We start from the raw sequence: 12,836 nt of genomic DNA, 5'->3' as shown, positions 1-12,836 counted from the left end.
GGCCTCACCTCTTTTCTGTTCTCCTTGGCTGTGATCTTCTTGAAGATCTCCACCAGCACATCTGTAGCTTTCGACTTGGGAACCTTAGCGAGAGAGAAAGAAAGAAAAGAAAGATGTTCTAATACATCCACAGACTGCAGGTGTTGGGAATGGAAATACAGCTACTAGAACAGTTCATGCTGTTAAGAGTATATGTTGTGTGTACCGTGGGTCCGTGTGCATCTCGGCCGGAGACCGTCGAGGACTTCAGAAACCTCTTCAGGTGAGACTCCAGCTCCGACTCACTCCTGTTCTCAATCAGGGACAGGTGCTCCATGATCTACACACACACGTCATTTTCACGACACAGCCTCTAAACAAATGCAGTGGCATGGAATGACAAGGCCCAGAAAAGGCAGAGGGTAAGCTCCTGTGCTGTGTGTGTACTGACCGTGGGCCCTGCGAGGCAGCACAGTTGGTGGACCACGGTATTGAGTGTGCGGTGAGGCATGTCATGTTGCTGGCTCTGCCTCTCTCTGGGGAGGACCTTCATGAAGTTGTGGATGTACAGCAGGATCCTGTCCAGGTTCAGACCATCTACCGTATCTGGCAGGAACTTGATCATCCTCCAGATGCACTGCACACACAGCACACAACATCAGTGAGGTTTGACACACGCACACACACCAAACTGTTGCGTCTCCTCAGAAAGGTTGTTGAGGTACCTTCATGACGAGGTCAGAGAACATAGGAGAGCCATTGGAGGACAGGAGGGTCTCCTGCAGCAGCACCAGCAGAGCACTGGGGAGGAAGAGGAAGATGGTGGACAAATCCGCTAAACATAACTGCCCAGTAGACTGTGGGTTTGACTGATCAGTCTCCTCAAGCCATCAATTCAAAAAAACTACAGAGAATATATGGAGAACGGTTATCCCTTTTCAATGTGTACAAGAGTACCAGAGTAGGTTGGTGGTGGTTTAAGCTCTCTCCCACTGAAACACACAGTCTGGTCTGACCCCTCTCCCCACCCTTACCTGAGCATGTTGGTCTGGTCGGCCTTCTCCAGCACACGTCCGAGCAGCAGGTTGACTGAGCAGATGAGCTGCTGCCCCTCCATCAGGGTGTCCACCCTGGGGTCCAGCAGCACAGTGACCAGACCCTGCACCACCTCCTTCAGCACCCGCATGCATGCCTCCTGGGCCAGCCGCTCCACGTTGAACAACTGGGGCAGGAGGACAGAGGGGTCACATTGGCCGCCTGTGTGATCACACAAACTATTTCATCTACCCTCTACTGCCTGCTCTACTCACTGTGACCATGTTTTTGATGATGTAGCTGGAGAGTTTGAGGATGTCCTCTCCGGGCAGCCGCTGGTCGGCCATGTGAGTGCTGTGGGCCAGGCGCAGCTGCAGTGAGGCGAAGATCAGGAACTGGTCGATGTGGCCAATCATGACCTCCACCCTGGCCTCCTGGTGAAGGACCTCATTTATCTGCAGGGTGGAGGAGAGGAGGGGTATCATTCAACAGTTGGTTAAGGAAGTGTACGTGTATTACGAGTGTGAACACGCACACGTGCGCGCTCACATTATGTGTGTGTGAGCCCCCCAGTGTGTGTGTGTGTACCTGTGTGAGCGCTTGGATGCTGGTGTTAATATCTCCAGAGGCGATCTGGGAGATGACCAGCTTGATGGTGGAGCTGGCGTGGTGCTCTTCAAAGTGAGCAGAAACTGGGCGGAAATACATTAATCACTGAGACATGAAGACAGATGTACACCGAGACGGTGGGTAGGTGAGTATATATTGTGGCGGGCGCGTCACGGACCCAAACACAGTGTAAGCAGAGAGGTCCACACCAGAATTATAATCAAAGATATTTATTCGGTTAGCGGGGAGAGGGAAATGATAGAGAGAGGGTGGGGGTGAGAAGGCGTCCTGTCGTGAAGATAGCAGGGGGGTTCGGTACACGGTGGGTGGTCCTCTTACGTTCCAGGTCGGGGCGGCAGCGGGGTAGTCAGACAGGCGAAGGTTGGCAACGTAGCGGGCTCTCCTATGGTCAGGGGTCATACACTGGACAATGGTGACTTGACTTATTCTCTCTCATCAACTGCTCCTTGGTTCGCCGTAGCAACTCCTCCCCACTGGGTGCTCCGTGGGCTACTTTTGTACCGTCTCTGCTGCTCCTGCTGATGCCCTTCACCTGTGCCTTGATGGGCAGGAACTCCATGTATGGGCATACGGTGATTATCTCCACGGGTTGCAGCTGTGGCCCCTTGGGGCGCAGGAACTCCATATATGGTCCTGCCAAAGACAACACGGGGCAAGAGAGGGACAGCAGAAACAGCAGAGACAAAGCGAGGCGAGATATATACTCCATTTACCACCGTCCCACACTCGCGCATGGGCTTAGGCACGGGCCGGGCGCCACATATCCCCCTCCTGAGCTCCGACCTCGCGGGAGGAGCGGCCCAGCCTCCTAGTGCGTCCCGCCGTGAGAGAGCGTCGGCGTTCCCATGCGCGGCCCCGGCTCGGTGGACCACGTCGAAGGAGTAGGGCTGAAGGGAGAGGAACCAGCGGGTGACCCGGGCGTTGCTGTCTTTGTTCCTCGCCATCCATACCAGTGGTGCGTGATCGGTGACCAGGGTGAACTGCCGCCCCAGTAGATAATACCGGAGGGACTCCAGTGCCCATTTAATGGCCAGGCATTCTTTCTCTATCGTTGAGTAATTTTTCTCTCTTGGGAACAATTTACGGCTGATATACATGATGGGATGTTCCTCGCCTTCTCTTAGCTGGGAAAGGACGGCACCCACCCCGGTCTCCGATGCGTCCGTCTGTACCACTAGCGGCTGTTGGAAGTCCAGGGTCACCAACACTGGGTCCGTGCAGAGGGCCTCCTTCAGCCCTGCGAACGCCTGTTCCGCCTCCGGCGTCCATTCGACCCGATCCGGCATGCGCGCGCGGGTGAGGTCGGTGAGGGGTCCTGCCAGGGAAGAGAAGTGGGGAACAAAGCGCCGATAATAGCTGGCAAGCCCTACGAAAACCCGTACCTGTTTCTTTGTCTGGGGGCGGGGCCACCCGCGGATCGCCTCGACTTTCCCTACCTGGGGCTTGACACACCCTCTCCCGATCGTGAACCCCAGGTAGTTTGCTTCTTGGAGGCCGAGCCGACACTTGGCTGGGTTTGCGGTGAGCCCCGCCTCTCGTAGGGCTTGCAGCACAGCCTCCATCTGTTTCAGGTGGGCCCCCCACTCCTCTCCGTGGATGATGATGTCGTCAATGTAGGCGGCCGCATATTTGCGGTGGGGACGGAGCACGTGATCCATAAGCCTCTGGAACGTGGCCGGCGCCCCGTGAAGCCCGAACGGTAGCTGTACGAACTGAAATAGTCCGTCCGGGGTGGAGAACGCAGTTTTCTCTCTGGCCTCAGGTGCGAGGGGCACCTGCCAATACCCTTTAGTGAGGTCCAGGGTGGTGATGTACCGGGCCCTGCCCAGCCTCTCGATCAGCTCGTCGACCCGTGGCATTGGGTAGGCATCAAATTGCGAGATCGCGTTGAGCTGGCGAAAGTCATTACAGAAGCGAATGCTCCCGTCGGGCTTGGGCACCAGCACGATGGGGCTGCTCCAGGCGCTCCGCGACCGCTCTATGATGCCAGCCTCCAGCATCGCCTGCACCTCCTGGTTTATGGCCGTCCTTCGGGCCTCGGGGATACGGTAGGGCCTGAGTTTTACCGTTTTCCCTGGGGTTGTTATGATGGGGTGGGTGATCAGGGTGGTGCGCCCGGCGGTGGAGGAGAAGACGTCGCGGTGCCTGGCGACCACCTCGGTCAGGTCGTGTCGTTGTCGTTCGGTCAGCTGCTCCCCGAATGGCACGTCCTCCGACTTGGGTTTCTGTGTGGAGAGGGGGTTTGACACAGACAGCATGGCGGCGGGGGCCACCCATTTCTTTAATAAATTCACATGATAAATCTTGGTGGGCTGCCGCCTTCCCGGCTGTCTTACCCGGTAGTTGACTGGTCCTACCTTCTCCATCACCTCGTATGGCCCGTTCCACTTTGCCAGGAACTTGCACTCGGAGGTAGGTACCAGGACAAGGACCTTGTCTCCCGTCACAAACTCCCTCGGCTGCGTCCCCCTGTTGTAGGTTCGGGCCTGTGCGGTCTGGGCCGCCTCCATGTGTTCCCTCACCAGGGGCCACAGGGTGGCCATCCGTTCCCGGAGCTCCTCCACGTGCTCGACCATCGTGCGGTGGGGGGATGGCTGGCGCTCCCAGGCCTCCTTAGCCAGGTCTAGCATTCCTCGGGGCCGTCTCCCGTACAGCAGCTCGAAGGGTGAGAACCCCGTGGAAGCCTGGGGCACCTCCCGTATGGAAAACATCAGGAATGGGAGGAGCTGGTCCCAATTCCTCCCATCCAACTCCATCACCTTTTTTAACATCTGTTTTAGTGTCTGATTAAACCTTTCCACTAAGCCGTCTGTTTGGGGGTGGTATACTGACGTGCGAATTTGCGTTATGCGCAGGAGTCGACACACATCCTTCATAATCTTGGACATAAATGGGGTGCCCTGGTCAGTTAAGATCTCGTCGGGGATGCCGACCCGCGTGAACATTACCACCAGCTCCTTGGCGATACCCTTGGTGGCCATGGTGCGGAGGGGAATGGCCTCGGGGTACCGGGTTGCGTAGTCCACTATCACCAAGATGTACTGGTACCCACTGCTGCTCTTGGGGAGGGGCCCGACCAGGTCCATCGCAATGCGGCTGAAAGGAACAGAGATAATAGGGAGGGGGATTAAGGGGCTTCGTACATGGGGACGGGGCGCCACCATTTGGCACTCGGGGCACTGCCGACAGTGAGTCTCCACCGCTTTCTTCACTCCGGGTCTCCGCGAAGGCCCGTTCTGCGGCGGAGTCTCCCGCTCCCTCCTCGTTCACGGCGCACAGTTTGGGCGGTCGTGGGGTTCTCTTCCCTCGGTGGGCCCCCCGGGCCGGGTCTTCTCGGGTCATGTGGCTCCACAGTTCCTGGAATAGGGGAGTGTCCCTCCCGATAAGCACCTCCACGGGCAGCTCCGGGACAACTCCAACCGTCCCCTGGAAGACGCCCCGGGTGGTTTGGAGCCGGACGTGGGCAGTGGGGTAATGCCTGGTCTCCCCATGGATGCAGGTTACGGCGAGGGTTTCGGGTAGGTAGGGCCGTTGGGTGTACTGGGGCCTGGCGAGCGTCACCGCGCTACCCGAGTCCAGGAGCGCCGTGGCGTCCTGCCCATTGATGCGCACCGGGGTGATCGGGGGTGTTCCCGTCGGCTGAGCCCAACAGGCCGTCAGGAGCCCGCAGGGACGTCTGGGGTCGCTCGCCGAGGGCATGGACACCTCCTGGGCGTGGGGGCAGGCCCAGGACAGATGACCCACCTCACCACAGGAGAAACAGCGTCTCCGGTCGGCCGTCGCCTCCGGGCGACTCGTCGGTAACAGGGGCGGGATTCTTTTCGGTGTCCGGGCCACCCTCATCACGCCCTGGGCGGCCTGGTAGCCTTCCACCAGGGATACCAGCTGCTCGGCGCTCTGGGGGTTGTTCTGGCACGCATACCTCCGGGCCTCGTGGGGCAGTGCCCTCATGTATCGGTCCATGACCACCCTCTCCACCGGCCCCAGGGAAGGGGGGTCAGATACCAACCACTTGTTGGCCACCCGAGTCTGTTCGTGCATCTGGGCCCGGGGGAAAGCGGCCGGGTCGAAGGTCCACTCGTGGAGCTGTTGGGCCCGGGTCAAAAGGGTGTGGCCGAGCCGCTTGACGATCTCCGTCTTCAAGGTTGGGTATGGCACAAGCCCGTCCGCGCAGAGGTCCTGATAGCAACTTTGGGCCATGCCTGACAGAAATGGAGCCACCAGGCCTGTCCATTGATCGGGGGCCCAGCCTTCCCTCTGTGCTGTCCTCTCGAACATCTGGAGGTACGCCTCCACGTCGTCGTCCCCCGTTTGTTTGACCAGGAATTGGGCCGGAGTGGCGGACTTGTGCTGGCCCTTGGCCAGCAGGCCGGCGACGAGCTCCTCATGGCGGGCTTGCTGCTTGACATTGAGGTCCACGAGCTGCGCTATCAGCGCCTGGAAATCCGTACCAGTGGCCATGGCGGGGTCTGGACTGGTTTCCCGGTGCTTGGCCCCCTGGTGTCTCTGCGGTTCACTGCGTTTGGGTCCCGGGTCGCTATGCCCGCATTCTCCACCAAATGTGACGGCCGCCGGGGTGTGCGGGCGCGTCACGGACCCAAACACAGTGTAAGCAGAGAGGTCCACACCAGAATTATAATCAAAGATATTTATTCGGTTAGCGGGGAGAGGGAAATGATAGAGAGAGGGTGGGGGTGAGAAGGCGTCGTGTCGTGAAGATAGCAGGGGGGTTCGGTACACGGTGGGTGGTCCTCTTACGTTCCAGGTCGGGGCGGCGTAGTCAGACAGGTCTCTCTCATCAACTGCTCCTTGGTTCGCCGTAGCAACTCCTCCCCACTGGGTGCTCCGTGGGCTACATTTGTACCGTCTCTGCTGCTCCTGCTGATGCCCTTCACCTGTGCCTTGATGGGCAGGAACTCCATGTATGGGCATACGGTGATTATCTCCACGGGTTGCAGCTGTGGCCCCTTGGGGCGCAGGAACTCCATACATGGTCCTGCCAAAGACAACACGGGGCAAGAGAGGGACAGCAGAAACAGCAGAGACAAAGCGAGGCGAGATATATACTCCATTTACCACCGTCCCACACTCGCGCATGGGCTTAGGCACGGGCCGGGCGCCACAATATAAAAAAAAACAAATAAATAAAAAGTGTTACTTGAGTTCTGGGATGCTGATGGGCTCCATCAGGTCGTCGTCTAAGTGGAACTGGACCAGGTCCAGCATCTCAGGCCAAGGCTCCAGGTCGTTCTCTAGCAGGTCCATGTCCAGTTTGGAGTATGCAGCAGGGGCTGCAGCAGCAGAGGGCTGGGTCTGGGACTGGGTCAGGGCGTTCTGGAGATGGATCTGACTGGAGGGACGGAGGGAGGGGTGGAGAGAGAAGGTGAATGAGAGAGAGAGAGAGAGGGAGACTGTGTGATAAATGTTGGTCATTAATTGGTGTAAGAGATGGGAGGGGTAGAATCTGGATGAAAAATTAACCACCAACATGCAGAAGTACAAAGGCCACAACTCTTCAATTGAGCCACAGAGCCTCCGACAGTAATACACCCAGTGAGAGACAGACAGACCGGTGTGTTGCTGTGGGTTAGCTCGCTACGAATGTCAACACAGACTTGTTTTCAGAAGCACACAGTGGTTGCGTACCTGAGTTTGGTAGGGGGCTGCCCATCGTGGGACGGTTTGTGCAGTACACCGGCGTCGGGGTGTGAGGGAGGGGCTCTGTGGGGCTTCTCCTCCCCCTGTTTGGAGGGAGGGGCGGAGGCTGCGGTCTTCTTGGAGCACTTTATCCTTTCCTCCAACATACTCATGTCCTTCTCTGACAGCTGGAGGAGGGAAACACAGCTTCGTTGGGATGTGACACAGATACTGCGGCATCAACACACTTTGATGATATATGGAGCAAACAACTGTTGTGTGTTTGTGTGTGTGTGTGGGGGGGGGGGGGCTTACATAGCCGATGAGTTTGTAGACCTGCTCGCCGCACAAGTTGTAGACCGCCACCACAGTGTTGAGGGCGGCGTTGCGGACCGACGTGTCCCGGTCACCGATGTGCACGGCGATCTCTTTGAGCGCCTTGGCAGCGGTGGGCTGGCAGACGTTCATCCCGTACAGCTTGATCAGACAGCTCAGCTCCTCTAGGCACTCTAGAGGGAGAGGAGAGGGGGGGGGGGGATGAGAGGATAGAGTGATGGAGAGATCTTTTTTTCCTCTCAGTTTGAGGGGGGAAGACACGCTAGCTGGACCAACTCAGATATGTTCTGTTCACATTGTCCGTTCCAGCACTGTCTCAGCAACTATGGTGGATGCGTAACCAGGCCAACCCAGTGCAGCACAGCACAGCTCAGTTTGGCTCTGTAGTGTGAATCAGGCCGTAGCTTGTTGGGCTCTCTCACCGGCTCTTTGTCTGGAGTTTTTGGACTTGGTTCCATCCATGAGGAGAGGGAAGACCCTGCTGGCGGGGTAAACCATACACAGCATGGCCATGATGGCCCGCACGTCCTTCCTCACCATGTCCTTAGACTCCCCCACCTGCAGGGGGCGACAGAGTGCACACAGCTACATCATCAGGATGGGGGGATATCAGGGAGAGCAAGACACTTTGGACTACAGGGCCCTGTTGTGTGGTCTATTCTAGGTGGCGGAGTGGGGGGTGAGTCAGATGGCCCCTGTGCACATGGGGGTGTCTCCATGGAGGATCAGGACGGGGCGCCTGTGACACTGCAACCAGCGCCCCGACTGATGGTGCAACTCATCACTCTCACACCCCATCATCTACACAACATTACCGTGTCTGCTGGATTTCACCTTTCTTTAAATCAGTGACTGATTTATAATTATAATATGTGATTTAGACATATGAAACCAGCTACAAGTACTCTGGCCAATCAATCAAACAATCAATGAAGTACAAGGAATATAATCAAGTAGAACACTAGCAAACACTGCAGCACTCCCGAACAAAGATCAGAGAGACCTCATACAAAACCACAAATGTAACTAATCAATAATGTAAAATCACATACAATACATTTTACATGCAGTAGTCCTCAACAAATGTATTGAGATCCACATATCTGCTTGTGGTACTGATTCTTATAGAAAGTCTTACTTGTGATGATTTTGATGTATATCTGATTCACTTAAAATAATAAGTACATTTGTCTCAAGTATGTTGCTCTGGATAAGAGTGTCTGCTAAAATGACTGAACTGTAAAGATGTATGGCCATGAGGAGCCACAAACCTTGAGGATGAGGTAGGGGATGAAGGATGTGGCTTCGTGCTCATTCAGGTGGTAGTCCAGCTGGATGAGGGCACGGAAGAGCAGCTTGAGGTATTCTAGGGACTTCATTAGAATGCTGGTGTTGGTGTAGAAGAAACGTAGCGTGAACCACTTCAGGACCAGGTCCAGACAGGCCACTGTAGCGTCACGCTCCTCCTCCAGACGCTAGCCAGAGGACGAGAGATTGTGTTTAGAGTTTGATGTGGTGCTAGAAGTGGTGTGTGTGTGTGTGTATGCATGCATGTCTGGGGGGGTGAGTCAGATGGCCCCTGTGCACATGGGGGTGTCTCCATGGAGGGTCAGGACGGGGCGCCTGTGCCACTGCAACCAGCACCCCGACTGATGGTGCAACTCATCACTCTCACACCCCATCATCTCTACTACATCTCCATCTCGTCTGACCGTCGATAGCTGTAGTGTTGGAAGTCAGCCCCTGTGTGTGTGTATAGTCTCACCTCGATCATGGCGTTGATGGCTTTGACATGGTGCTGTAAGTCGCGGTGGAAGAGTTCCTCCTGCAGCCATTTGGCCACGCAGGGAGCCATCTGCACCTTCAGCTGGTCTATGTACTCATCACGAGGGGACGGGAAGTTCCACTTCAGAACCTGCCACACACAAGTGAGTGTTGTAAAAAGATCGAATGGAGCAGCTGTTTAAATGCTTCAGAAGCGGCAATATGATCCGCATTGTCATGAACACTACCATGACATCATTACCTTCAAGGTCTTCTCATCCTTGATGCGCTGCTCTTTGCCGTTGGGCACCAGGGTGAAGATGGGGCCGGACTTATCCTCCTCCTCTTTACCCTTACCTGAGGGCTTCTTCACAGCTGCACCCTAGAGGAGGGAGGGGGGAGAAACATAGCTCAGAAGGCATCAAACCTGAGGGGTGCGGGTGGAACCCACATTTGGCTCTGTTCCAGGGAGAAGAAGTCAACCAAACAATTGAAATGTGCACCAGAGTGAGTGAGTGCACCAGAAAACCAATCAGTGATGGGCTGTGAAAAGGGATGGGAGAACATGAAGGGCATACAGGAAGCAGTGACACACAAACACAAGAACATGTGATGTGTGATCCCTCAGAGTGGACTTCCTGTCAGGCCAAAGCCAGCATGGGGTATGTGCTGCTTGCCCAGCTTCCCCCTGGACAGACCTTTAGCAGGACCAGCTCCACCCCCCCTTCTCTAGACTGGAGTTTAGACTCCCACTGGAGAGGTTGAGCTCCTGGGAGATCCGCTGGCCATACAAACACACCAGGTGAGCTCTTTTGCCATTTACCTCAGGGGATGCCAGTGGAGGTAGAAATCGGAGGACAGGCTCATGGTAATGTATTCCATGCATTACCATGAGCCTGTCATCCGATTTCTACCACCAGAGGTTTACCTGATCACATTGTCAACAATACATTCTATGTTGGTCGAAGGACTTCACAACATGATCAGTTTTTAGCAGACAGTTAAACCATCCAGGATGTTAGACAGATCGGTCTTGACCCACCTTCTCTTTGGCTGCAGCTCCTGGCTTGGCCTTCTTGGGCTCAGAACCCGCAGAGTCGTCACTGACAGACTGGGCTTTGTTTGGCGCTGTGGTGGGGAGGAGAGAGAAAACATGAGGCAATGATACAATGCTTTGACGATGTAGATGGTGAAATATTCAGAGGTATTTTTATTGTGTACTGTATGTGGTGGGGGGTGAGTCAGATGGCCCCTGTGCACATGGGGGTGTCCCCATGGAGGTTCAGGACGGGGCGCCTGTGCCACTGCAACCAGCACCCCGACTGAGTGCAACTCATCACTCCCACACCCCACCAATCTGTATTCACTACACGGAGTCTTGCTCTTTGTCCATTGGACAGGCTGGTTTGATACCATTCCTCATTCCATGCATTATAATGGGCCCTTCCTCTGATTTCTACATCCACCAACTTCCCCTGATGTGAACATACCTGCGGAGGCCTTGGCTGTGGGGCCGCTGGCTGCAGAGGGCTTGGCAGCAGCTACTTTGGCGGGAGCAGCAGGCTTGGAAGGCATCACAGCTCTGGCCTTCTCTAGCAGGGCTACCACCTGGTCCTTAGAGCTAGGCTACACACAGTAGAGACGAGATATGGATTAATTTAATTTCACAAAAGTGGCTACTGCAAGCTGTGGTGACATACTGTGGAGTGGATAAGTTGGATAGAGCTGTATTCTGCAATCCACAAACTAGGGTCAGTATTTTGACTTCTGACAACAGACACATTGAAAACCACACATTTACTACCTTAAAACACAGTACACAGCTCAACAATAAGACCTTTACTGCAGCCTCAATAAAACAAGGGCAGAGACATTGGTCAAACATTTGCATCTCAAAAGTCTTTCCTGGTGCCCTCTCTCCTCAAAACCCACTGGAGGAGAAGATCAGAGGGGAGGAACCTCAGAAGTTCTCAGAGTTTTGAGAAGGAGGCGAGGCTAGAGGACGTGAGGAAAGACATTTGAGATGTGGTCATTGTGGCGGTGGTGTGGTTGTAGGAGGTCCCTCCCCCGTACCTTCAGTTTGCCGGCAGCCTTGTTCATCTTGTCGTAGCCCAGGTGCATCATGAAGATGGGCAGGGCTTCCTGGGCTCTCTTCCTCACGTCCGCGTTGCGGTCCTCCAGGCAGGTGTAGAGGGGCACCATGCACAGCTGCAGGTCCGATGGCACTGCCCGCATGGTGGGCAGATGCTGCGCCAGCCAACTCAGCACCTGGGAGGGGGGAGATGGGATTGAATTGGGGTCCGACACGTGGAGGAGAATGTTCTGTGTTGTGCTCACAACATAGAACATCCAGGGGGGGGGGAAGTAATTTAATGACAAGATACAGGTGTAAGAAGTAGGATTGGCAACAGATTATTCAGTAGGAGCCTTGTGAACAAACACACCTCCTGCCTGATGAAAGGGTTCTCTCTCTTCAGCTCTTGACACAGATCTTTTCCCTGTAGCCACTCCTTCATGCCCGTCTGCTCCACCCACGCATTCAGAGTCGCCAGGACCGCAGCACGCAGAGTGTTCTAAGGAAGAGACAGATCCATGAAACCTACGTGTGTGTGAGACAGTTGAAGTAGTAGTGTGTCAGATGAAGGTTGGGTGCTATAGCTCTTAGGGTCACTGAGGCACACAAACCCCCTGACCACAATAAGGTGGCAATCCCTCAGGGGGAAAACTGAAAAATAAAAAGTAAAATAAAATATCCTTCATCCAGATTTTAACAACCAACAACATAACTGGATGGTCTAATTCTCAAATACATTTGAACCTAAAGGAAAGACTTTTCACTATAATCAATATTTACAAAACTGAAAGGTAGTCTTATGAAAAAAATAAAATAAACAAGCATCACAAGTTCTCAAACTAATTTGTCCAACACAACAGATACAGAGCAGAACATATAACACACATAACTTTTTTCTTTTTTGGGGTTTTTATTTATTTATTAGCAACTTAATAACTAAAATCTCCTCCTTTCTCTCCATCTCACTATTTTTTCTCTCCACTCCACTCTACAACACCAGTCTCCTGTTTCCCTTTGCAAAAACTCTCACAAATTCATCCATATCCAAGTTACTTGTTATGGACTTCTCATGGGCCAAGATCACCAAATTTCTCTTTCGCTTGTGTAGCATGGTGCGACGATAGGGAGTTAGGGGGGGTGAGTCAGAGGCAGATGCAGTATAATGGTAAGGGATTGCTCCCGTTTATTCATACAGACACTGGGTAAATCTGTTCGGTGGCTTTCCAGCCTAGTCAAAAGTTACTCTCCACGCTCTCTCTCTCCCGTGTCGCCGTTCCCAGCTCACCTACTGAAATGGCAGAAGCACACACATGTTAAGGACTCGCCAACGAGACTTTATTTGCAACAGGTGTGCAACAAGCCTCGCCGACACAACCCCGGC

The 12,836-nt window shown here is 54.5% G+C and overlaps 1 protein-coding gene across 1 annotated transcript; it reads right to left on the bottom strand.

Annotated features, from left to right (window-relative positions):
• Positions 1-352: 352 nt before the first annotated feature.
• On the bottom strand, positions 353-12,566 carry LOC310819861 (cytoskeleton-associated protein 5-like; the record flags this gene model as incomplete). The annotated part of the gene is made up of 19 exons (XM_083691271.1): positions 353-616; positions 705-780; positions 1,014-1,201; positions 1,290-1,469; positions 1,603-1,707; positions 4,167-4,471; positions 4,788-5,614; positions 6,803-6,990; positions 7,380-7,469; positions 7,597-7,790; positions 8,040-8,175; positions 8,889-9,092; positions 9,383-9,532; positions 9,644-9,763; positions 10,424-10,509; positions 10,872-11,007; positions 11,455-11,649; positions 11,826-11,954; positions 12,486-12,566. 19 exons carry the CDS (start codon positions 12,564-12,566, stop codon positions 353-355), a joined length of 3,654 nt encoding a protein of 1,217 aa, XP_083547397.1.
• Positions 12,567-12,836: the final 270 nt, after the last annotated feature.

The sequence above is a fragment of the Argentina silus genome (genome assembly GCF_951799395.1).
Source record: "Argentina silus genome assembly, chromosome: 19".
In the NCBI taxonomy this organism is placed as follows: domain Eukaryota; kingdom Metazoa; phylum Chordata; class Actinopteri; order Argentiniformes; family Argentinidae; genus Argentina; species Argentina silus.
Note: the sequence above shows the minus strand (reverse complement) of the source record. Positions and strands in the feature narration are given on the sequence as shown.